This window comes from Megalobrama amblycephala, linkage group LG7 (assembly GCF_018812025.1).
Source record: "Megalobrama amblycephala isolate DHTTF-2021 linkage group LG7, ASM1881202v1, whole genome shotgun sequence".
Classification (NCBI taxonomy): Eukaryota; Metazoa; Chordata; class Actinopteri; order Cypriniformes; family Xenocyprididae; genus Megalobrama; species Megalobrama amblycephala.
In genome coordinates, this window is record NC_063050.1 from 56,935,517 (window position 1) to 56,960,151 (window position 24,635).

At 34.2% G+C, this 24,635-nt stretch overlaps 1 protein-coding gene across 1 annotated transcript; it reads right to left on the bottom strand.

The window, feature by feature from the left end:
- Positions 1–343: 343 nt before the first annotated feature.
- Positions 344–24,112, bottom strand: tpp2 (tripeptidyl peptidase 2). Its single transcript, XM_048198218.1, is given in 30 exon segments — positions 344–1,590; positions 1,668–1,787; positions 1,863–2,070; positions 3,826–3,956; positions 4,032–4,128; positions 4,208–4,356; positions 6,711–6,749; positions 9,628–9,706; positions 9,779–10,023; positions 10,098–10,235; positions 10,315–10,411; positions 11,003–11,103; positions 11,607–11,723; positions 11,814–11,831; positions 11,833–11,969; positions 12,081–12,187; positions 12,258–12,334; positions 12,417–12,574; positions 14,126–14,297; positions 14,372–14,487; positions 16,290–16,538; positions 16,622–16,749; positions 16,859–16,935; positions 18,680–18,834; positions 19,113–19,276; positions 19,467–19,591; positions 20,959–21,063; positions 21,151–21,246; positions 21,330–21,458; positions 23,864–24,112. Coding segments are annotated over 30 exon segments (3,789 nt in total). The 5' UTR covers positions 24,029–24,112; the 3' UTR covers positions 344–1,500.
- Between the last annotated feature and the right edge of the window lie 523 nt (positions 24,113–24,635).

Consider the following 24,635-nt stretch of genomic DNA (forward strand, 5'->3'; position numbering starts at 1 on the left):
ATAAGATTTAACCATGTCAAAGGTATAAAAATAGATTCTTTGGTTTCAAGTCACATGATACTTTAATGCATTCAATATCGTTTTTGAGATTATTAACTGTTTTACATTGATAATTTTTGTATTTCCCTATAAAGATTGTTTGTGTTCCCTTTATTGGATAAATAAACAAAAATAATGTCAAAAAAATAAAATAATGCACATAACCATATATATTCATGATATCCCAAATGGGGATAGAAAACTATACATGTCCATCTAAAAAGGTATATATTCTAATAAAATGCAACTCTACTGTTGTCCATAACATTCAACATGAAAAACTGTCACAAAAATGAGCAATATGTTGTCAGTTCCAGATAATTTTATTCAGAATCTTCATCAAATACACTGTTCAGCACATTTACCGTCTTAACAAAATAACCGGCTGTTACTTCTGAAACGTCTCACGAGGAGTAATGGATATAAAATAACACCTACCTACTCTATGCATGAATTAAAATGACTTTAAAATATTGGCATTACCTAGTATTCATTTATACTTTATAAATACAAGACATCCATAAATATATCTGAAGATATTCAAGGGTTTTTGATACAGAATAATGTGATATTTCCTGAAGAAACGCAGAGGTGGACGGGGGTTGAAGATTGCGAATATTTAAGGCCATTTTTAAGAACCTGTCGTTGGAAACGCCTCGAGCCCTGAACAAACAACGCAAACAGGCATGATAATAAGAGAAAAAGAAAGAAGTGAAAGCAGGATGTGACATGTCTGGAGGTACTGGATCCTTTGACACGATGTACTAGAGAAAAACTGTAGCATGAATTGCTGGCTTCGTTTCTTTTGAAAGTTCCTCACCTTTCAAAACGGTGAGTTTAATCCGTTTTCAATGTCTAAACCCTGAATGAAGTTCAAGACACAAGATGAGCGAACATGTTTGAACATGTGACAATCTCATGACAAAAAGTGTTCGAGTCCAGGAAAACTGAAGATGGACGACTTTCAATCACACAAAATCTTCAGAACGGCACATAATCGAAAGTCAAGAACGTAAAATGACCCTTGTGTCTTTATAAAACATGCATACATTTGACATACATCAGGGGTCAATCACAAAAAACAAACAAATCTCACCCCCAAAATTTAAAAAAGAAAGCAAGAAAAGAAATAAGATTATATATTCTTTTGATTCTGGAGTGAAATACGGACACTTCACCCTCAGAACTCAACCGGACGTCCATCATATTGCCTTATATAAAATGTCCACCGAGCAAACGCCCAGTAATCACATTTCAAATAACAGAATCGGGTTATTGTACGACGAACGCCGGAGCGAAACGCACAGATATGACAGGAACTGTGGGTTCAGTGCGGTGATGTGCAGAGATCCTCACGCAGGAAGGCATTGTGGGATCCGTGTGATATGAGGTGTTTGGTTTCTGATGGTTTCCAGAAGGCATTAAAAGTCTCCTCAGTTAAAAACTGCATGAGCGAGTGTGTTAGAAGGGCGTGAAGTCAGACGGGAACATGATGGGCAGCCAGTTCTCCGTGTAGGACACGCAGTGAATCCAGCCGAGAGATCGCAGCAGCTGCAGGAGACGGACACATCCATCACTCGTCTGATTTCACACAGGAAACATCTCATTTATTGGAGACGGTCTCTTACCTGTATGCAGTTCCTCCAGTTCTCTTTGATGGGTTTGTCCTCGACGATCTTAGTGGCGTACTTCAAGGCCCTCGCGTACATTTTGTTTGCCAGCGCGTGTTTGTAGGAAAACGTTAAAACCTGCGGAGAGGGAATGGGCGTGTCAAATTAAATCTAGCAGATATTAAATCACTGTTAAACTCCTGAGCAGCGCACCTTAGAGTCGGTGAGCTCCGCCCACTTCTGCACCTCCCAGAAGGTGTCCGTCAAAGCTTTGGCCACGCCCTGCGGCTCGTCGTCAGAGCTGCCCACCTCACCGGCGCTGGCACCGTCCTGTGCCGCCGGCTGCATCAGCTGATCCGCCAGAGCGCAGCCCTTCCTGCACAGAGCGTCCAGCAGAGACGACTTCTGCTTCTCCATGTCACTGCAGAACACATGACACAACAGGAGATGACATCAGCTACACATCATCCTGCTCTGTTTGAGGTTTACAGCTTTTCTCCGCACTTATAAAACTGTAAACAACTGAACTTTAAAGTTTCCCTGCAGTTTTTCACCAAAATAAAAGCTTGATGGTTTAATTATTGAGAAGAATTTAAGACATTAATAGTGGTATTGAAATTTTACTTTTGTCTTGTAAATTAAAACGCTAAAATATCATCATAATTATCAAATATTCATTTTATTTACTTAACAGTACAAAGTCTTAATTTTTTAAAACATTGTTTAAATTAATATAATAATAAAAGCAATGATAATAATCATTATTACTATTAATACTACTATTATTATTATATTATTATTCAATTTTTACTTAAGTTTAATGGTGATATATTGCCATCTATCTTTTTTTAAATATTGTTTAATAATAATAATAATAATAATAATAATAATAAGAAGAAGAAGAAGAAGAAGAATGTTTATAAATATAGTTTTTTATTTAACAGTTCAATGGTAATATATTGCTGTTTCATTTTTAACATTGTTTAATATAATAATAATATTTTATTAAATATTATTTTTTTTAATTAATTTGTACTTAATTCAATGGTAATATATTGCTGCCTTAATTTATAAAACATTGTTATAATAGTAATAATAAATAATTATAAAAATAAATATAAAAATAATTATTTATTTATTTAATTATTTTTTACTTAATTCAGTGTTAATATATTTCTGTCCTAATTTTTAAAATGTTGTTTAATATAATAATAATATTTTTTTTACTTAATTCAATGGTAATACATTGCTGTCTTAATTTTTAAAACATTTAATAATAATAATAATAATAATAATAATAATAATAATTAAATATTAATTATATAATTTAATGATAATATATTTGTCTTAACTTGTAAAACATTGTTTAATATAATAATTTTTTATTTTTATTATTAATCAATTAATTTAATAAAATAATTCATAATTTAATGATAATAATGAATATTATTTTAATTAATTCAGTGGTAAAACATTGTTCAATATAATAATAATAATAATAATAATAATAATAACATTAATTTTACTTAATTAAAACATTGTTTAATATAATAATATTTTTTATTAAATTTTATTTTAATGGTAATATATTGCGGTCTTAATTTTTAAAACAGTTTAATATAATAATGATAATAATTTTATTAAATATTAATTACATAATTTAATGATAATATTTTTTGTCTTAACTTTTAAAACATTGTTTAATATAATGATATTTTTTATTAAATATTAATTTAATTCAATGGTAAAACATTGTTCAATAATAATAATAATAATAATAATAATAATAATAATTTTTACTTAATTCAAATAGTAATATATTGCTGTCTTAATTTTTAAAACAATGTTTAATATAATATTTTTTATCAAATATTAATTTTTAATTCAAATTCAATGGCAATACATTGTTGTCTTAATTTAAAAAAAAAAAACCTTAATAAAATAATAGCTTTATTAAATATACATTTTTTATTTTTTACAATTCAATGGTAATATACTGCCGTCTTAACTGTTAAAATTTTGTTTAAATTAATAATAATAATAATAAATAGCTCAAATTGCAATCACAGTATGTGACAAAATAATTGTAATTTGACTTGGTGAAGTCACAAGCATGTATTTGCACACATCTCCATCCCAGAATGCAGTGCTGTACACATGAGCGGCAGCTCTGCACCTCTTGATGGTGGCGGCGTCCGGCCGCGGGTCCGTCTTCATGGTGAGGTAAACGGCCAGTGCCGTCTGGTCGATGTGTGACATCACCGTATCCGCCGCAGCCGCGATCTCTCCCAGCCGCTTCAGACGCTCCTGCAGGAAGACAGAGGGAGTCGGTCACGTGTTTGCGCGAGCGACGACCGAACGTGCCGCGTGTCTGACCCGTACCTTCTCCGAGTCCAGCTGATGGAGTCTCTGGACGTGCAGCGGCAGGTGTGTGGGAAACGTCTCCTTCAGCTCCTCGTACAGCGAGCTGCTGTCCAACCTGACCACAGCAGCGTGAACTGATTACAGTCATGTGACAACAGATGACAACACTGAGTTAACAACGACTGAAGACTGACTTGGTCATCCACTGGATCTTCAGGTCTCGCAGCGCCTCGCTGAACTCCTCCTTCACGTCTTTCTCCTTCTCCGCTTCCTTCTCCTTCTCTTTGCCGTTCTTGGTTTTGTTGGGAGCAGGAACCAGGTGGTAAAAGATCGGCACGATGTCCTGCGTGAGAGAGACAGCGAAGATGTGACGGCTGAATCACATTACCCACAAACCCTCAAACCCGTCTGTTCACATCTGTACAGCCAGACTCATCGTGTCATGTGTGAATTTAGACACCAACAACTAATGACTGATGTGAGAAACGATGGAGGAATAATGGGAGGACGAGTTTATCATTTACATGTGAGAGCGATGAAGACGTGCCACTGTAGGGTTATATATTACGGTCTTTAATTGTGTTTAAATTAATAATAATTGTATTAAATATTCATGTTTTACTTGATTCAATGGTAATATATTGCCGTCTTTTTTTTTGTTTATTTGTTTAATTCATTTTACTTAATTCTTAATATTTTTATTAAATAATTTTTTTTAACTTAACAATTCAATGGTAATATATTGCTGTCTTAATTGTAGAATTGTTTACATTTCACATTAATAATAATAATAGTATTAAACATTACTGTTTTACATAATTCAATGGTAATGTATTGCTGCCTTAATTTTGCTGTCTTAACATTGTTTCTTATAATAATAATAATAATAATAATATAATAATAATAATAATAATAATAATAATAATAATAATAATAATAATAATAATAATAATAATAATAATTATAACAACAACAACAACAACAACATTTATTTATTTTATTATTTTTTTTTTACTTAAATCAACAGTAATATGTTGCCGTCTTAATTTTTAAAACATTGTTTTATATAATAATAATATATTACTGTCTTAAATTGTAAAATTGTTTTTAAATTAATAATAATGAAAATTTTATTAAATATTCATGTTTTACATAATTCAATGGTAATATATTGCTGTATTAATTGTACAATTGTTTAAATTTAATAATAATAATAATAATAATAATAATAAACATTACTGTTTTACATAACTCAATGGTAATATATTGCTGCCTTAATTTTGCTGTCTTAATTAACATTGTTTCTTATAATAATAACAATATTATTTTTATTTTATTTTTACTTAAATCAATGGTAATATGTTGCCGTCTTAATTTTTAAAACATTGTTTTATATAATAATTATTTTATTAAATAATAATGTTTTATCCTATAATGGTATTATATTGCTGTCTTAATTTCTAAAACATTGTTTAGAAAAAAAATAATAAAATATTTCTTTATTAAATATTTTTTACTTAGTGCAATGGTAATATATTACCGTCTTAATTTTTTAAAAAACTGTTTAATAAATAATAATAAATTATATTTTATTAAATATTAAATTTTTACTTAATTCAATGGTAATATATTGCTGTCTTAATTTTTAAAACATTGTTTAATATAATAACAACAACAATTATTATTATTACTACTACTATATGAAAAAGTAAATGTGATTATTTCTTTCAAGTTTAAAATTAAATAAAAAATAATTAAATACTTAAATTAGACACCACAGAACAGAGTAAAAACTAATATATATTCCCTAGATTTTTTATTAAGATGATTCTTTTGTATTACAAGTTAGTTAAGTGTTGTTTAAATATGCAAATGATGCATTATCTAATTAAATATGCACCAATTTGCATTAGATGAAGCCAGGTTCAAAACACTTGTTTGATTTTGTTGACATACTAAATTTAAAGGTTTTTGGATTTAAATAAGAAAATAACTGATTTTCACCATGTTTTTAGCAGTAAAATGTTGCATAAATCAGCTGAATGATGTATAAACAACCCTTCAGAATACAGATATGAATAAAACTGTGAAGTTTGGAGTGTGTAAAGATGAGATTTATGACTCAAACTCACAGTAAAAGTGCACTAAAATAAACTCTTAAATGTGTGTTTTGGATGTTTTCTCACTAGTCTGAATGTTACTGAAGCCAAAACTGAGCAGTGCATGACAGAGTCTTGTCTTAAATAATTGCACAGGGTGTCATTTAATGCATTATAATACATTAACATGATTAATCGAGTAACAAAACATCCTGCTGTTGTATTTCCAGCAGAAACAACCTGAGATATAAGATATTGGTCATACTGTCCAGCACTAGTGTGTGTGTGAATATGCCATTTAAAGGGACAGTTCACCTGAAACAGAAGTTAAGTCATCATTTAAACTGATGCTCTAATGCCGTACGCCCTTCTTTCTTTTTCAGACCACAAACTATTCGCTATTCACCGCCATTATACAGACGAGCGTGAGCGGAACATTTTATTAATCATCTCCTTTTGTGGTCCGAAGAAGAACGGCATCAGATCAACAGCAGGTTGACAATTTAGGTTGCACTGTCCCTTTAAATGGATCATTTAATTGAGCCCCTGCAGTATTATGATGTTACAAGGTTCTTTTGGATCTCTACCCGTCCAGTACCTTTTTAAATTTTCCTTGTCGTTTGGCTGATGCTTGTCCCTGCTGGTCAGAATAACACACATCAGAGAGAGAACACACACACACACACACACACACACACACACGCTCTCTGTCCTCTCTATCCTCTGCTCTCTACTCCTTCACATCATCGTGATTCACTGTAAGTGCAGCAGTACAGGACGATCATATACAGGACAGTGAGACCAAACCCCACAGACGAGCCCTTCAACTCAGAAACAGACAGACAGACGCGCTTCATCACTGACACGGTGCTGGATAAACGTAGGCCAAATGCACAGAAACAGCTTTCCTGTATCATACAGTATTTGAGGAAGCAGCACCATGACAGTGGAAAAGCAACACATGTGAAAGACATGCTCTTGTTTCCTGTTACTGCACTCGAAACAAGATTTACACAGAGTCAGTGTGAAGCACAACCGCCACCAGCTGATGAGACACAAATCAAGTAATGATCAAATATTGCAGTAAGGGTGTGCGATACGAATCATCTTCTGTATGATAATGACAAAATTGCTGTTTTAATGATGAATGTCACTCATGTCGATGCAAAAAACACATAGAATGACTCTAAAAAACGATATGTTTGTCTTATACTTCTATACGAGTATTTTTCCCAAATATCAGCACTATTGCAAATGTGATATTGATTATATATACACAGTTCAAGAGTTACATTTTAGATAATATTGTCAGTATTTTTGCTCTATTTCACCGCTTTAAACAAGAGATGTGCGTCGCTGAGCAACACAGCAGTGTTTCTTTCCTGAATGATTCAATGATTCAATGATCCATTCATAAAGAATCACTTGCTCCCTTCCTGAATGAATGGGTTGAATGAATGATTCAATGAGTCACTCATTAAGACTTGCCGCCACCTACTGGCTGTTTCAGTTTTACATTGTCCCCTGGTTTCAAAGACCACACTTAAGTCTAGTCCCAGATTAAAATAAAGTTTAAAATGAAATAAAAAATAATTAAATTGTTAAATTAAGGCAAGACACCACAGGTGAACAGAGGAAAAACTAATATATATATTCCATAGTTGATTAATCACAGTTCATTAAGACGATTCTTTTGTATTACAAGTAAGTTAAGTGTTGTTTAAATATGCAAATGATGCATTATCTATTTAAATATGCACCAATTTGCATTAGATGAAGAAGGGTTCAAAACACTTGATTTTGTTGACATACTAAATTTAAAGGTTTTTGGATTTAAATAAGAAAATAACTGATTTTCACCCTGTTTTTAGGAGTAAAATGTTGCATAAATCAGGTGAATGATGTATAAACAACCCTTCAGATGATTCAATGATCCATTCATAAAGAATCACTTGCTCCCTTCCTGAATGAATGGGTTGAATGAATGATTCAATGAGTCACTCATTAAGACTTGCCGCCACCTACTGGCTGTTTTAGTTTTACACTGTCCCCTGGTTTCAAAGACCACACTTAAGTCTAGTCCCAGATTAAAATGCATGTTTGAGGCATATCTTAAAATACATCAGTGCTATTATTTTGTCTCAAGACACACACCAGTAATGTTTTTGTTTCTAAGGCACATTTATAAAAACTAATTAAATGTCCTAATTGAACTAAGGCTTAATCTAAACACTATCTGTGAAACCCGGCCTTAAAATATTTGATCATAAAGATCATAAATTTGAAATATAAATTCTGCTCCAGATGCAGCTTTTGTGCCATTTTTGCAGTGCAAAAATAGATTTTGTTTTCTATTTTACTGGTAAAAGTGTCTTATTTCCAACTGAATTTGAATAAATGTATGAATTTGACATAAAATATTATTAATGCATCTAATAAAAGATATGAAGAGCTGCTCTTATAAAAAATGTTTAATAAGTTAATAAATTGAGTAACATGTAGACAAAAATATTATCTGATCTGAAACAACAGCGTTTTTTGCATCTCAGAGAAACACACAGCAGTGCTTCGTTACTGAACAAATCAGTTAAATGAATGATTCAATGATTGAATGATTCAGCAGTTTGAATGAATCATTTAAATGAATGACTCACTCACTCATTAATTGATTAGTTCAGTTCAGAATGAAAATTTCCTGATAATTTACTCTCCTCCATGTCATCCAAGATGTTCATGTCTTTCTTTCTTCAGTCAAAAAGAAATTTAGGAAAACATTCCAGGATTTTTCTCCATATAGTGGACTTCACTGGGGTTCAACGGGTTGAAGGTCCAAATGTCAGTTTCAGTGCAGCTTCAAAGAGCTCTACATGATCCCAGACGAGGAATAAGAGTCTTATCCTTATATATAAATGGCTTAAAAAAAGTTTATATTCTTTTTAACCACAAATGCTCATCTTGCACTGCTCTGTGATGCGCCACGCATGACGTAATCATGTTGGAAAGGTGGTTTCTCTAGATAAGACTCTTATTTTCTCGTCTGGGATCATGTAGAGCTCTTTGAAGCTGCACTGAAACTGACATTTGGACCTTCAACCCGTTGAACCCCAGTGAAGTCCACTATATGGAGAAAAATCCTGGAACGTTTTCCTCAAAAACCTTCATTTCTTTTCCACTGAAGAAAGAAAGACATGAACATCTTGGATGACATGGAGGAGAGTAAATTATCACAAAATTTTAATTCTGAACTGAACTAATCAACCTACTGGCAGCTTTAGTATCATATTTAAAGAATTAATTAAGTATAAAGCTGCTTTGAAACAACATGTATTGTGAAAAGTGCCATCTATACAAATAAACTTGGAGTGATTTAACAACAAATTTAGGATCTGTCAGTATCGCACACCCCTACATGAGAAGAGAGAAAGACACAGACGGGCTGATGGGAGCGAAGCGGCAGCATGCAGATCTACAGACGAGCTGAAAGAACATCGTGTTTGAAGAAACTGCCGACTCACTGCTTTTTTGCCGAACTCACTCTTGGGCAGAACCAGAGAGCCGGTGATGTATCCGCCCGGACCGGCACCTTTAGGGATCCTGAAACACAAAGACAAACATCTGCATCCTCTGAAGGCTCAAAGTCGACAGCAGCGGCTGACGGACACTCACTTGTCATCAGGCAGAGCGGTGATATAGAAGGGCTGCGAGGCGCCGGGGCTCAGCGTGACGGAGTTGGCCTTCTTCTTGGCCAGCATGGCGGCGCGGTGCGTCTCGTAGACGTCCAGCGAGAGGGTGTTGGAGAGACGGTGCGAGACGACGAACGGCAGGTCCTTCAGACGCTCCAGCTCGCTCTGCTGCTCGTGACGCACCTGCAGACGCACCGTGTAGTCGCCCTTCTCCAGCTTCAGAGAGTACTGCGGGAGAGAAACATCATCTCAGAACCATGACACGATACTGCGCTAAAGATATCACCTGCCGACATTTTTACCTGGTGTGGGTAGGCGTCTCCGGAACCCATGAGCCTCTTGTTCTGGTCGAACAGGAGCCAGAGCTGACTGTCAAACTCAGACTCGTATAACAACTCACACAGCAGCGGACAGCTGGGCGTCACCTCGCCACTCTTGGGCTGAAAAATCAAGATGAATAACTCAATAAGAGTCAATCATACTGACTGAAGACGACAACATGAATGTGTAAAAACCCACCTGATGGAAATTATACGTGAGGACGATCTCATAGAGCTGTCTGTTGTTGGGTAACACATCTCTGACGCCGAGGGGTTTGATTTTAGCGCTCACAGGCCTGTAGAAGAGAAACATCATGCATATTTCATGAAGACATATAAAGTATTAAAACGCTCCCTAAAGGAAGGCTTCAGCTCATTTATAAGAGTGTTTATGATCTAAAACACGTTATAATCCCACTTTAACTATTTATGGGCATCAGTGAACATCATTCTGACAGCATGCTTGAGTATGTACACTGATGCACACTAGATCAGGATAGTGAGGTGCTTTAAAAGCAAGCTTAGGAAGTCAATGAACATTTATATGAAATGTATTTAAACCAACAATACTGCAGTTTATCATAATTATGTTAAATTCATAATCTTAAAGCAGCATATCTTCTCTGATAAAGAGGGCGGGGCAACCTGTCACTCACATGAGATCCACCAATAGCAAACCACAACCATCCAATCAATTCCCCACGGACCAAAACAAGCTCCGCCCTACATTTGTTCTTGTTTGTGAAGCGTTTCACTTGGATATATGACACAATAGAGAAGAAAAGACCAGCGCAACTTCCCTTTCATGATGACTTTGATGAGCAGATGAGTGAAACTGAAGCGTTTCTGCATATTATTCAGTGAATATCTTAGTTGTGTATGGTTACCTGAGGGGCTGAACCCAATTCTTCAACGTGATTGTTGGAGAAACATCTTCATATCTCAATGGAGACCAGACCTCAAAACTAGAAATCCCTTCAGAGGCGTGCTAGACATACAGGAACACACAAAACAAGAGCCCTTAATGAACCACACATCCGACACGTGGTGCTAAATCTACCGTTCAAAAGTCTCTTCTGCTCACCAAGGCTGCATTTAATTGATCAAAAATACAGTAAAAATAGTGAAATATTATTAAAATGTAAATCAGCTGTTTTGTATGTGAATATATAGTAAAGTGTAATTTATATCCTGTGATCAATGCTGAATTTTCATTATCTTCAGTGTCACATGATCCTTCAGAAATCATTCTAATATGATGATTTGCTGCTCAAGAAACATTTATGATTATTATCAATGTTCATATTTTTGCAAAAACTGTGATACATGTTATATTTCAGTATTCTTTTATGAATAAAACGTTCAAAAGAACAGCATTTATTTGAATTAGAAATCTTTATAACATCATAAATGATCGATTTAATGCATCCTTGATGAATAAAAGTATTAACAGGAAGGTGCTATTAAATACTAAAGCCTGAAGCGACTCACAATATGAATAGGCGAGGGTGATGTCACCAGCCCGTGGAAGGAAATGACATAATCAATGGTGACGTCACCGAGACTTGCCCACCAGCGAGCGACACAGAGTTCCAGAGTCCGTCCTGGCTGAGAAAGACACACACAGAGATGAACATGTGACCTGAGGCAAAACAAATATTACTCACATATTAGACAAACAGTCTATGTATTGCATACCAGCACAGGAAACGCCTCCAGTGAGCGAGCCTTTCTCCAGCAGAGACGAGAACTTGTAGAACTCATTGGCTCGATACGCCCGCTGCTTCACCAGATGAACCGCATGCAGGACGAACTTCGACGACACGTCTCCAGAGTGAGACGTCAATGAGATCTCTGAAAGAACAATCACAGTTGCATTGATGCATCATTCGTTCACACTTCAGCCAGATAGTTCACTAAAAACAAAACCACTTTAGACAACACTCACACTCACTCACACATTACCTGCCCATGATGCTCCGTGAGGGACGCTAATGAAATGCCGTCGTATCTGTCCTGGTCTGAAGTGGACGTCTGTGAACGTGACCTCCTGACTGCGACCATCAGCTACTCTATAAGACACAAACACACGTCAGAAACGCACCATCACAAACGCAGGCGGCACAGAGAAGCTGGACTCACTTGGCAGGGATTATAACCGTTATAGGCACTCTGAAGAGAGGACCAGCGCCGAGAGCCGACGTGTCGAATCCACACACCTGCAAAACACCATCGTTACGACACATTACACTTCAGGACATTGAAATGCAGCGTGAAGACGGTGGGAATGAGCTGCCGTACCTCAGTGTAGTGCAGCCCCTCTCGCAGGCCCTGCGGGTCAATGCGGACGTTGAGGTGGCGGCACTGATTCATGAGCTCCAGGTGCGACGGACAGTGAACCCAGGTGGCGTTGCAGACGAGAGCCAGATGCAGCTGCAGAGAGATACGGGCCGAGTTCTCTGTGGAGGAAACATCGCACAATCCGTCACACATGGGTACAAACTCACATGTGATTGATTGTAGGCCTCATTGATCTGAGGTCAATCAGATCCAAAAATAAATATAGCTGCAGGCAGCAATTAAGGGGTCAAGCACAAAGAAGGCACGATAAGCCATCATGACCGGGAACATCAGATGAGCAATTAAAAGACATGTTAAGATAATTTTAGACTGAAAAATTCATAAAAATCATAAAAATAGTCACTTGTAATGTGATTTTATGGTTTATTGCTTTCTGACCAATAGGTGGTGCTGTTCATGAAATTCATGTTGTGACAATGACACATGCCAAGTTTGGTGTCAATATGCCAAAGCATTGCAGGGATACAGCCTCAAACGGTCTAAGAGGAGTTTGAAAAAGTAGGTTTTAAAAGAAATTCAAAATGGCAGACAGGAAGTTCGGCCAACTATGGCAAAATTGGTATCTATGCTCTCGACATGACCCAAAGAATCTATCAAGATTCATTACAATAGGCTAATGTAATCAGTTATTAGCATTTTTGGAAATTTCGATGACACATAACGATTTCGTTTGTAAAATATACCATTTGGCCGATGCCCAAAATGGCCGATATGGGAAAACTGGGTGTGATTCAACTCGGCATGCTGCACCAAATCTAAAAGGACCAGTTTTGTGATTTTTGGCCAAACCGTTCAGAAATCTTTGTTCTTGGCATGATAATCTATCAAGACTAGTTTCATTACAATAGGCTGATTTAATCAAAAGTTCATTAGCATTTTTGGAAATATTCATTATAACTTTTGACCACAAGGCGGCACGGTCTTCAAAACTTTTTTCCCCTTCAGGGCATGGAAGACACATACCGAAGTTTCAAAATGATACACCAATGCATTCATAAAATATATGATTTTACAACAAAATTCAAAATGGCCGATATGGGAAAATTGGGTTTCGTTCAGCTATTTTCATACCTCCTGACCACTAGGTGGCACTGCGCCAAAACTCTGCAGGTACCCTCAGGTCATGGTTGTCATAACACACTCCAAGTTTGGTCAGAATATGCTAAAGCATTGTGGCGTTCACTTTTTGCTTTTTGCAGAATTCTTTCGCGCGGCTTGACAAATTAACTTCAATTCCATAACTTTTTGTCGGCGTGTTCTGAAGATGATCCAATTAAATTTTTGTGAAAATCGGAGCAACAAACCACGGAATCAGAGGAAAGATGTATTTTGTTTCTAGCCATTATGGGTCAAAAGAAAGGTTACTAGCATAAACAAGAGTGCAAATTTGGACAGTTGGTGGCGCTAGAGGGATTGAGACACCAAATTTGCTATAGTGACAGTTCAGACTGTCCTCTATCTGTGTGCCAAATTTCACAACTTTCCCGCAAGCGGTTCTATGAGTTGCTATAAACTCAGAAGAAGAAGAACACTATAAGCGGGTCATTTTTGACCCGGAACACCAAATTAGGTATTTTCAGCACAGGGTTAAGTTCAAACTCTGAGTGAGCTCTAACACATCCAGTTCCTGAATGAAGTGTAGTCTGTACCTGAGTTCTCAGGAAACACAGGCTCAATGCCGACGCTGTGATCAGACGGGCCGGTGACGTGGGTCGGGTCCCTGAGGTAGATGCCTCGCTGCGATCCTACGGTCACGGTGAAGCCGAGGCTACTGGTGGGCAGCGACGCGTGCTGCATGAGGTAGTCGAACGCCCGCTCCACCTGCGAAACACATAAACACAGTCATGATTCATGAAGACGAGCATGAGCCGGGCGTCACTGCTCTGCGTCAGTACCTGAATGATGCCGTGGCCCTGCGCAAACACTTCTATGTCCTCCACCTTAAGAGCCGTGTTCTCCAGAGCCCGACGGACCGCTGGCACCGTGGGACGCATGCCGTTCTGCTTCAAACCTGCCAAAAACACACACAAGTACCTCAGTGTTCACAGTATAAATGTATGAGCCAAGGCTGTGCGATATGCATCGTATGATAATATTATTAAATATTGATTATATAAAACAGTTTAATAAACAATAAGCTAACATTTTGAGTTACATTTTAAACAAAACAATTTTTTTTATTTTGGCAATGAACATTTCCAACAAACTTTTCTGCATCTTAGAGCAACACACAACGGTGCTTCATTACTAAATGCATCCGCCTATAAAATGAATCAGTTCAAAGAATGATTCAATGACTGAATGAATCTGCCTATAAAATGAATCAGTTCAATGAATGATTCAATGACTGAATGAATCTGCCTATAAAATGAATCAGTTCAATGAATGATTCAATGACTCAATGAATCCGCCTTTTAAACAAATCAGTTCAATGAATGATTCAATGACTAAATAAATCCGGCTTTTAAACAAATCAGTTAAATGAATGATTCAATGACTGAATGAATCCGTCTTTAAAACGAATCAGTTCAATGAATGATTCAATGACTGAATGAATCCGGCTTTAAAACGAATCAGTTCAATGAATGATTCAATGACTGAATGAATCCGGCTATTAAACAAATCAGTTCAATGAATGATTCAATGACTGAATGAATCCGTTTTTAAAACGAGTCAGTTCAATGAATGATTCAATCTGAATGAATCCGGTTAAAACGAACCAGTTTAATGAATGATTCAATGACTGAATGAATCCGTTTTTAAAACGAGTCAGTTCAATGAATGATTCAATGACTGAATGAATCCGGCTTTAAAACGAATCAGTTTAATGAATGATTCAATGACTGAATGAATCCGTTTTTAAAACGAGTCAGTTCAATGAATGATTCAATGACTGAATGAATCCGGCTTTTAATCAAATCAGTTCAATGAATGATTCAATGACTGAATGAATCTGCCTTTTAAACAAATCAGTTAAATGAATGATTCAATGACTGAATGAATCTGCCTATAAAATGAATCAGTTCAATGAATGATTCAATGACTGAATGAATCCGCCTATAAAATGAATCAGTTCAATGAATGATTCAATGACTCAATGAATCCGCCTTTTAAACAAATCATTTCAATGAATGATTCAATGACTAAATAAATCCGGCTTTTAAACAAATCAGTTCAATGAATGATTCAATGACTGAATGAACCCGTCTTTAAAACGAATCAGTTCAATGAATGATTCAATGACTGAATGAATCCGGCTTTAAAACGAATCAGTTTAATGAATGATTCAATGACTGAATGAATCCGTTTTTAAAACGAATCAGTTAAATGAATGATTCAATGACTGAATGAATCCGGCTTTTAAACAAATCAGTTCAATGAATGATTCAATGACTGAATGAATCTGCCTTTAAAACGAATCAGTTAAATGAATGATTCAATGACTGAATGAATCCGGCTTTTAAACAAATCAGTTCAATGAATGATTCAATGACTGAATGAATCTGCCTTTTAAACAAATCAGTTCAATGAATGATTCAATGACTGAATGAATCCGCCTATAAAACGAATCAGTTCAATGAATGATTCAATGACTGAATGAATCCGGCTTTTAAACAAATCAGTTCAATGAATGATTCAATGACTCATTAGTTTCATATTAAAAGCATTTAAATTTTTTAAAATCATTTCATAATTAAATATTGAAAAAAATCTCTATTGTCTAATTATCGTTACTGACAAAATCCCAGAAAAATTTTTGTCAGCATGAAAATTCCAGTTGAGCGCACATCTCCAAACGGACGGTGTCAGTACCTGAGAGCACGAGCGCGATTCCTCCACAGGCGTTCGGCGAGGACATGGAGGTGCCGTTCATCAGCTGCGTGCCGCGGAGCGTCCAGTTGGGAACGGAGGCGATGGCTCCGCCGGGAGCGCTGATGCTGACACCCAGAGCTCCGTCCGTGCTGGGCCCGCGGGACGACCACGTGTACTGGTTCGGAGGAAGCTTCTCTCTCAGCGAGTATTCGGCCACCATCATGTCAGGGGTGACGTAAGCGCCCACACCTGCACGTCAGGATCAACAGGTCAGTGTTTTCTGATTGGATGATCATATTATTATCCACTATCATTTTATTCTAGGTCAATACCGATCACGCTGCTGGTCGTTCCTCCGGGGCAGCCCACGGTGGACAGACACGGGCCGTTATTCCCAGCGCTCGACACAAACAAAACATTATACTTCTGTACAGCCTCCGTGATGACCTCACAGATTCTCCTGAAGAACAAGCAGAGTCACGTTAACAGCGTCATGTTTCTGAACACAAGATGGCGTCCTGAGGGACAAAAACTAGTGTGTAGTTTTGCACGTCTAATCAGAAGCTCACCCTGAGTTCGGCCAGTGTGTCGCCTCACCGTAACTGTAGTTCACAAGATCACACTTATAGTTCACGACTTCAATCATCTGCAAAAAACAACACAAACTTCGTTTCAGTGTGTTTGAATCAGCTGGTGTTTTTGCAAGTTTTAGTAAAGGTATTAAGTCTGTAACACTCAAGTTTAAACAGGTGAATCTTATTACCAACATGATGTTTGAACATCTCCCTTCAAAATAAATAAACCCTTTTTTGATATCTTGTATCTAATGAATGACATTCAGACATATTTAATGTGATTTAAGACCCTGTGAATGATTGATATTATGTGTAAAATATTTAGTATCTATTATATTACACCATCACATTTAAAGATAGACGCATTTTATTAATTATCATTTTTTTATTTATTTAAATCAAATTTAATTGATTTTAATTCAATTATTTAGTTAGATTAATCTTATTTATCTTAACAATTTTACACTAATTTATTTAAATCAAGAATTATTTACTTTTATCAAATATATGTGTGTGCATAAATTTAAATAAAATTACTGATTTTATTCATTTATTTACTTATTTAATCAAATTATTTCAAATCAATGAATTCACTTTTATTTACAATTTTGCTCATTTTAATTTTTTACTTTACTCAAATTTATTTAATTAGTTTAAACTTTTTTATTTCTTTACTTTATTTAAATCAATAATTAATTATTTAGTTTATCAAATTTATATATATTTTCTTTTAATAAAATTGTACTTATTTTAATCATTTATTTAAATTAATCCAATTATTTATTTATTTTTAATTTTGCTCATTTATTTTAATTTTTTACTTTACTCAAATTTATTTAATTAGTTTAAACTTTTTTATTTATTTATTTACTTTATTTAAATCAAGAATTAATTATTTAGTTTTATCAAATTTATATATTTTTTTTTAAATAAAATTTTACTTATTTCAATCATTTATTTAAATTAATCCATTTATTTATTTTTTAATTTTGCTCATTTATTTTAATTTTTAACTTTACTCAAATTTATTTAATTAGTTTAAACTTTTTATTTATTTATTTTATTTATTTAAATTAAGAATTAATTATTTAGTTTGATCAAATTTATATATATTTTTTAAATAAAATTTTACTTATTTTAATCATTTATTTAAATTAATCCAATTATTTATTTATTTTTTAATTTTGCTAATTTATTTTAATTTTTTACTTTACTCAAATTTATTTAATTAGTTTAAACTTTTTTATTTATTTCTTTTCTTTATTTAAATCAAGAATTAATTATTTAGTTTTATCAAATTTATATATTTTTTTAAAATAAAATTTTACTTATTTTAATCATTTATTTAAATTAATCCAATTATTTATTTATTTTTTAATTTTGCTCATTTATTTTAATTTTTAACTTTACTCAAATTTATTTAATTAGCTAGTTTAAACTTATTTTTATTTATTTTTACATTTTTTACACCGTTTTCTCTAAACATTTCCATGAAGCCCAGTTTGAAAACCCCTGATTTAAGACATTGTTGTTATTGTAAAATAATACTAACTATATATTACATGAAAAACCTAAACTTGGCAATTGAGGTTAAAACAAGTTCGACTTGAAGTACTAAATTACTAAAACACAAATAAAATAGAAATACTAAAAAAAAAATGAAAAAAACGACAAAAGCATAATAAAAATGGAAAATATACAATTAAAAGCTCATTCAAAATATTAATAAATACTATAATAGTATATAAATAACCCTGATTCGAGAGTTTCAATAGTTCTTGATGATGATGTCATGCTGATTGACAGGTCTCTTACAGCTCGTATGAGGCCGGTGCCCGTCTCCATGGTGCTGAGGCGCGTGTCTCCTATCTTCACAGCCAGGATCTGAGCTCCCGGGGCCACGCCGTTGCGCTCGGGCTCGTCAGGGAAGTGACCCGCGGCGATGCTGGCGACGTGTGTCCCATGAGCTCCTGCAGACACATGCAGATCCGAGTACAATCACTTACAGGTACATTAAATCCCACGAAGCACTGATGTAACCATTTGTATCTAACAAGCGCCTCATTTTGAGTTTCATTAGACTATATATTTTATAATAATTTGCATTGATTCTGTTATTTTCTTGTTGCTTGATTACTTGATTAAGTTTATCTTAAAGTCGTTTTGCATATGTTTTGCATGCTGTTTAACTGGAAAATAGCATGAAAACACCTCAACGAATGTTTCTGCTTGACTATGAACACCTCACCTCCGCTGGTGACGATACACAGCGTGTTTCCCTCGTCGTAGATGTTGACGGAGTAGTTGAGCATCTCGGCGTATCCCAGCGTGGCGTACTCCTGTCTCTCCCTGTAGGAGCTCAGGACGGAGCAGGACGACAGGTCTCCGGTCTCAGACGTGTCCACCACAGCCCTGACACACAAACACACTCGTACACTCAAACTGCTGCCTGTCACAATCATTCAATGAAAATCCAGGAATAAATACAGTATAATGTGGTGGAAGCCCTAGTGTGTTTATTTTGTTATTGAGAGGAAAGCATGCTAAAAATGGCGTTGTGATGTATAATCGCTTCTGCTGGTTCAGTTGGGGATGTTCTGACCTCCATGTGACGCCGTCGTGCCACGATACACAGTCATAAACCGGCCCGGGGTCACTGTACTTCTTCTCCAGGGTTCCCAACAGCTCCACGTGACACTGCAGTTCCTCCTTCTGTAGTTTCTCCATCTGAAAACACAAACACACAAGATCTCATTCATCCTCAGACGTATTCAACATGCAAAACAATCCAACAATACTTTACTTTCTTATGTTTTATTGGCAGAATTTACATAAGTTGGACAATTCTTATTTTTTTAATGGAATATTGCACATTATTATTGTGTTAATTTCATAATCTTCTCCTCGCTCTTGCAGCATCTCTTCTCTGATGACGAGGGCGGGGCAATCTGTCACTCACATGAGATCCACCAATAGCAAACCACAACCATCCAATCAATTCCCCACACACAAAAATCAAGCTCCGCCCTACATCTGTTCTTGTTTGCAAAGCGTTTCACTCGGATATACGACACAATAGAGAAGAAAAGAGGAGCATAACTTCCTTTTCATGCCACTTTAACCCTTGTACGACTTCATTTGGGAAGTACACTCAGTGTCTTTGGGGTCTCCAGGCAACAAAATGCAATTTTGTAACATAATTGTGTTTTTTTTAAACAAATGTAATTTTTTTATTCTGTTTATTAATGTTTTTACTCGACAATTGTGCAGTTTTTGGAGGATTTATCATATTTTTTTTAATTTATATTGTTATGATAAATTTTAAATTTACATTATGATGAGACCCCACATAGAAAATGGACAAAATTCATCCTCAAAATCAACATTTTTAAAAAAAATGTATTTTTTTTAGTACAAAAAAAAAATACTAAACTTCAACAAAAAGTATCTTTTATTGTCATAATTGTGATTTAATAATATTTAGATATGAATCCAACTGAAAACACTTGTGAAAAGATGTCTTTCATTCAGTCAAAACTGCATTTTCCAAAAGATGGGCGAAAATCTCACACTAAACCATGTCAAATTATCCATGTTATCCCCATGAATGAAAGTTAGAAACGTGGGTCTTTTATAAAGTGAATTTTACATAAAAAGCTGTTTTTGTATAAAAACATTAAAAAATATATTTTTTAATTTATTTTTATAAATTTAAAAGATATGATAAATCCTCCAAAAACTGCACAAACATGAAGTAAAAACATTAATAAACAGATTAAAATTACATTTGTTTTTTTTTTTAAATATTATTTTGTTACAAAATTACATTTTGTTGCCTGGAGACCCCAAAGACCCTGAGTGTGACTTTTTTCTACACTAACATAAACACAAGATATCGCTCCAAATTTTTTTATTTGTAGATCTAGAAAGTGTTAACAACTGTACAAAGCTTCATGTTGGACAAAGAGAACTTTTTTTTAAATTATTTTAGCAAACGTCGTCTGTGGTCTAAAAAGACCCTATAAGGGTTAAATAAAAAGAATTATTTAATTCATTATTTATTCGTTAATTATTCAAGTATGCAATTGTGTGACCTGTGACGGGTTCGGGTGAGTCTGGTCAAACTCTTCTATCCGGCGGCTGGCCTCAGCGAGAGCCGCTCTGTGCGCCGGATCCCACAGCTTCTCCTTGCGCTCCTTCTGAACCGCCGAGATGAAGACAGACATGGAATTATCATGTATAATCAATGCATTTGTTTGAAGCGCTGTCGAACCATCATGTGTTACCTGTATTCTCTCTTTGAGAGCTTTAGGGAAAAAATCATAACCGTTCTTTATTCCGATGTGATACTTCCCAGACGGATTGACCCAAGCAGCAGGAATCTGAAAAGAAAGTAGTTTTAGTAACCTGAGTATCTGTTGTGACGGATGAATATAAAGGTGCAGAATCAGAGCACCGTTCTTACTTTGAGCGTTCGTCCCGTTAGTCCGGTCACGATCCCGTCCTTCACCTCCGCCACGGTGGACATGTTGACGTCGCCGCTGCCCGTCGTGTCGATGATGTCCACGATCTTGGGTTTCCCGTCTGTGGTGGTCTGAGTGAAAGAGCATGAGATACTTCAGCATGGTGTCAGACGAATCAGATCAGCTTACATGAAAAGATGCGCTTGAAAACTTGAGCTCGCTACAGAGCACATGATCCCAAGTGTTGCCGAATGAGAGTTACATAGGATCATTCTTCTTATAAAATGATCGGCTGAGGTGACAGACAGAAATGAGACATGCACGCCAGATGAATCCCTCAGTAGTGTACAACTAGAACAGCTGACAGTTGAGTGAGGGATCAAAACAGCTGCTGGATCCTCTTACAGCTCCTTCATGTGTTTTGGGGGGTTTTCAAACTGAGGTTCGGGATCCCCCAGGGGGAAAAGCAGCGTAAAAATGTAAAAATAAATAAATATAAATAAGATTACATTTCAATAAATGAATTTGATTCATATGAAAAAGATTAGAAAATAATATTTAAATAAATAAATAAATAAATAAATAATGTATGCATTAGATTAAAATGGATTAAATAAATAAATAAATGAATAAATAAAACAAAATAAAACAAAACCTTTTGATTAAAATAAATACAAAAGGATTCAAAAATAAATCTTGATTTAAATAAAATAAGAAAATCAGTGCAAAATGTAACAGTAAATAAATAAAAATAAGATTACATTTAAATAAATAAATTTGATTAATATGAAAAAGATTAGAAAATAATATTTAAATAAATAATAAATGTATGCATTAGATTAAAATGGATTAAATAAATTAAAAAAAAATCAAAACCTTTTGATTAAAATAAATACAAATGGATTGAAAAATAAATCTTGATTTAAATAAAATAAGAAAATCAGTGCAAAATGTAACAGTAAATAAATAAAAATAAGATTACATTTAAATAAATAAATTTGATTAATTAAAAAATTAGGGTAAAAAAATATTTAAATAAATAATAAATGTATGCATTAGATTAAAATGGATTAAATAAATAATCAAAAAAATTGATTAAAATGAATACAGAAAGATTCAAATAAATCTTGATTTAAATAAAAATAAGAAAATCAGTGTAAAAATGTAAAAGTAAATAAATAAAAATAAGATTACACTTAAATTTGATTAATATAAGATTAGAAAAAATAACATTTAAATAAATAATAAATTAATACATTACATTAAAATAATTAAAATAAATATAATTTAAATAAAAATAAAAAATTTAATTAAATAATACAAAATGATTAAAATACAAAAGGTTTCAAATAAATAAATTTTGATTTAAATAAATAAAAATAAGAAAACAGTGTAAAAATGTAAAAGTAAATAAATAAAATAAATTACACTTAAATTTGATTAATATAATTGAAAAAATAACATTTAAATAAATAATAAATTAATACATTACATTAAAATAATTAAAATAAATAAATAAAAATAAAAAATGTAATTAAAATAAATACAAAATGATTAAAATACAAAAGGTTTCAAATAAATAAATTTTGATTTAAATAAATAAAAATAAGAAAAGCAGTGTAAAAATGTAACAGCAAATAAATAAAAATAAGATTACATTTAAATAAATAAATTTGATTAATATAAAAAAATTAGAAAATAAAAACATTAAAATAAATAAATCTAAATTAATTTAAATAAAAATAAAACATTTGATTAAAATAAATACAAATTAAAATAAATAAATAAAAGATTAAAATAACCAAAAACAATGAAAAAAATAAAAATAAGAAAAGCAGCATAAAAATAACTAAATGCACTGATTAAAATAAAAAAAAAAATACTAAATATTAAAATAATTGCATTAAAAATAATAAATGAATAAAATACATATAACAGCACAACACTAACAGTGAGTAGTAATGTTATGTAATGTTAAAATATGAACTGAATATTTTACACATTTATAATTTGTCCATTTTTCAGTATTAAAAGGGTTTTTATATGATGATCATATTTGGAGGTCAGTGACACACAACACAGCACTAACTAGTGAGCTGCCTACCTAGACAGCAGTTCAGCCTTTGATGCTGTCTATATAGGGCACATCACAGGTTTGGAAACAGCCATTGTCATAAAGAACACAATGATTCTTAGATGTCTATCATGACAAATGACTACCATAATAACTCATAATTAAATCTACCATATCAAATACCACGGTAGTGCCATAGTACATGTCTAAGGCACTATGATTTTACCATGGTGCTTCTTTGTAAGTCAGAGTCATTGATGAGGATGACACAGCTTGCCCTTTCAAACATGCCGTTTATGTGTTTAACAGCTTTAATCAGCTTAATTCGCTTCGGATGTGTTTGTGCTTCACTGTTTAAATATGACACCGGAGTCCCGGTAACGTCCAGTGTTTGTGGTCCCTTAAAAGGGAGTAAAATCCACTGCGGCCTAGTGCTGAGCCGCAGCCGCGGGCTCGATTTACCTGCATGCCCGGGGCCCCTGGGTCCACCCCGGTGTCGAGGATCGCGATGAGCACCCCTCGGCCATCGTACTCCGGAAACTTGGTGAGGAACGAGGCAGCGCCGGTCTCTTTTTTCGGAAGCAGCCCGTGGAACGGGAACGGATCTTCAGCGGAATGAGCAGACATGACCGTACAGAGCGAGAATGAAAACACAACACGACTGACTGACCGGTACCGACACAATGTGCGCGAGAGCGGAGCGACTTTCTTAAAGGGGCAGTAACACTCAATCTCAGTCACAATAAACATACACTACTTCACCTCACTTTCATAGCGGTTTGTTACTTAATTATTTCAAACATAATATTTGATCATTAATAAACTTATATAGGAATACAAAACAATAAAAGAACAAGGTTCTCTCAAAGTTACGAACAAACGTTCTTCCAGTAGTATTACATTAAAGGATTAGTTCACTTTCAAATTAAAATTTCCTGATAATTTACTTACCCCACGTCATCCAAGATGTTCATGTCTTTCTTTCTTCAGTCGAAAAGAAATTAAGGTTTTTGATGAAAACATTTCAGGATTATTCTCCTTATAGTGGACTTCAATGGACCCCAAATGGTTGATGGTCAAAATTACAGTTTCAGTGCAGCTTCAAAGTGTTCTACGCGATCCCAGACGAGAAATAACGGTCTTATCTAGAGAAACCATTGCTCATTTTCTAAAAAAAACAAAAAAACAATTATATTAAAAATTATATAAATTTAACCATAAATGTTCATCTTGA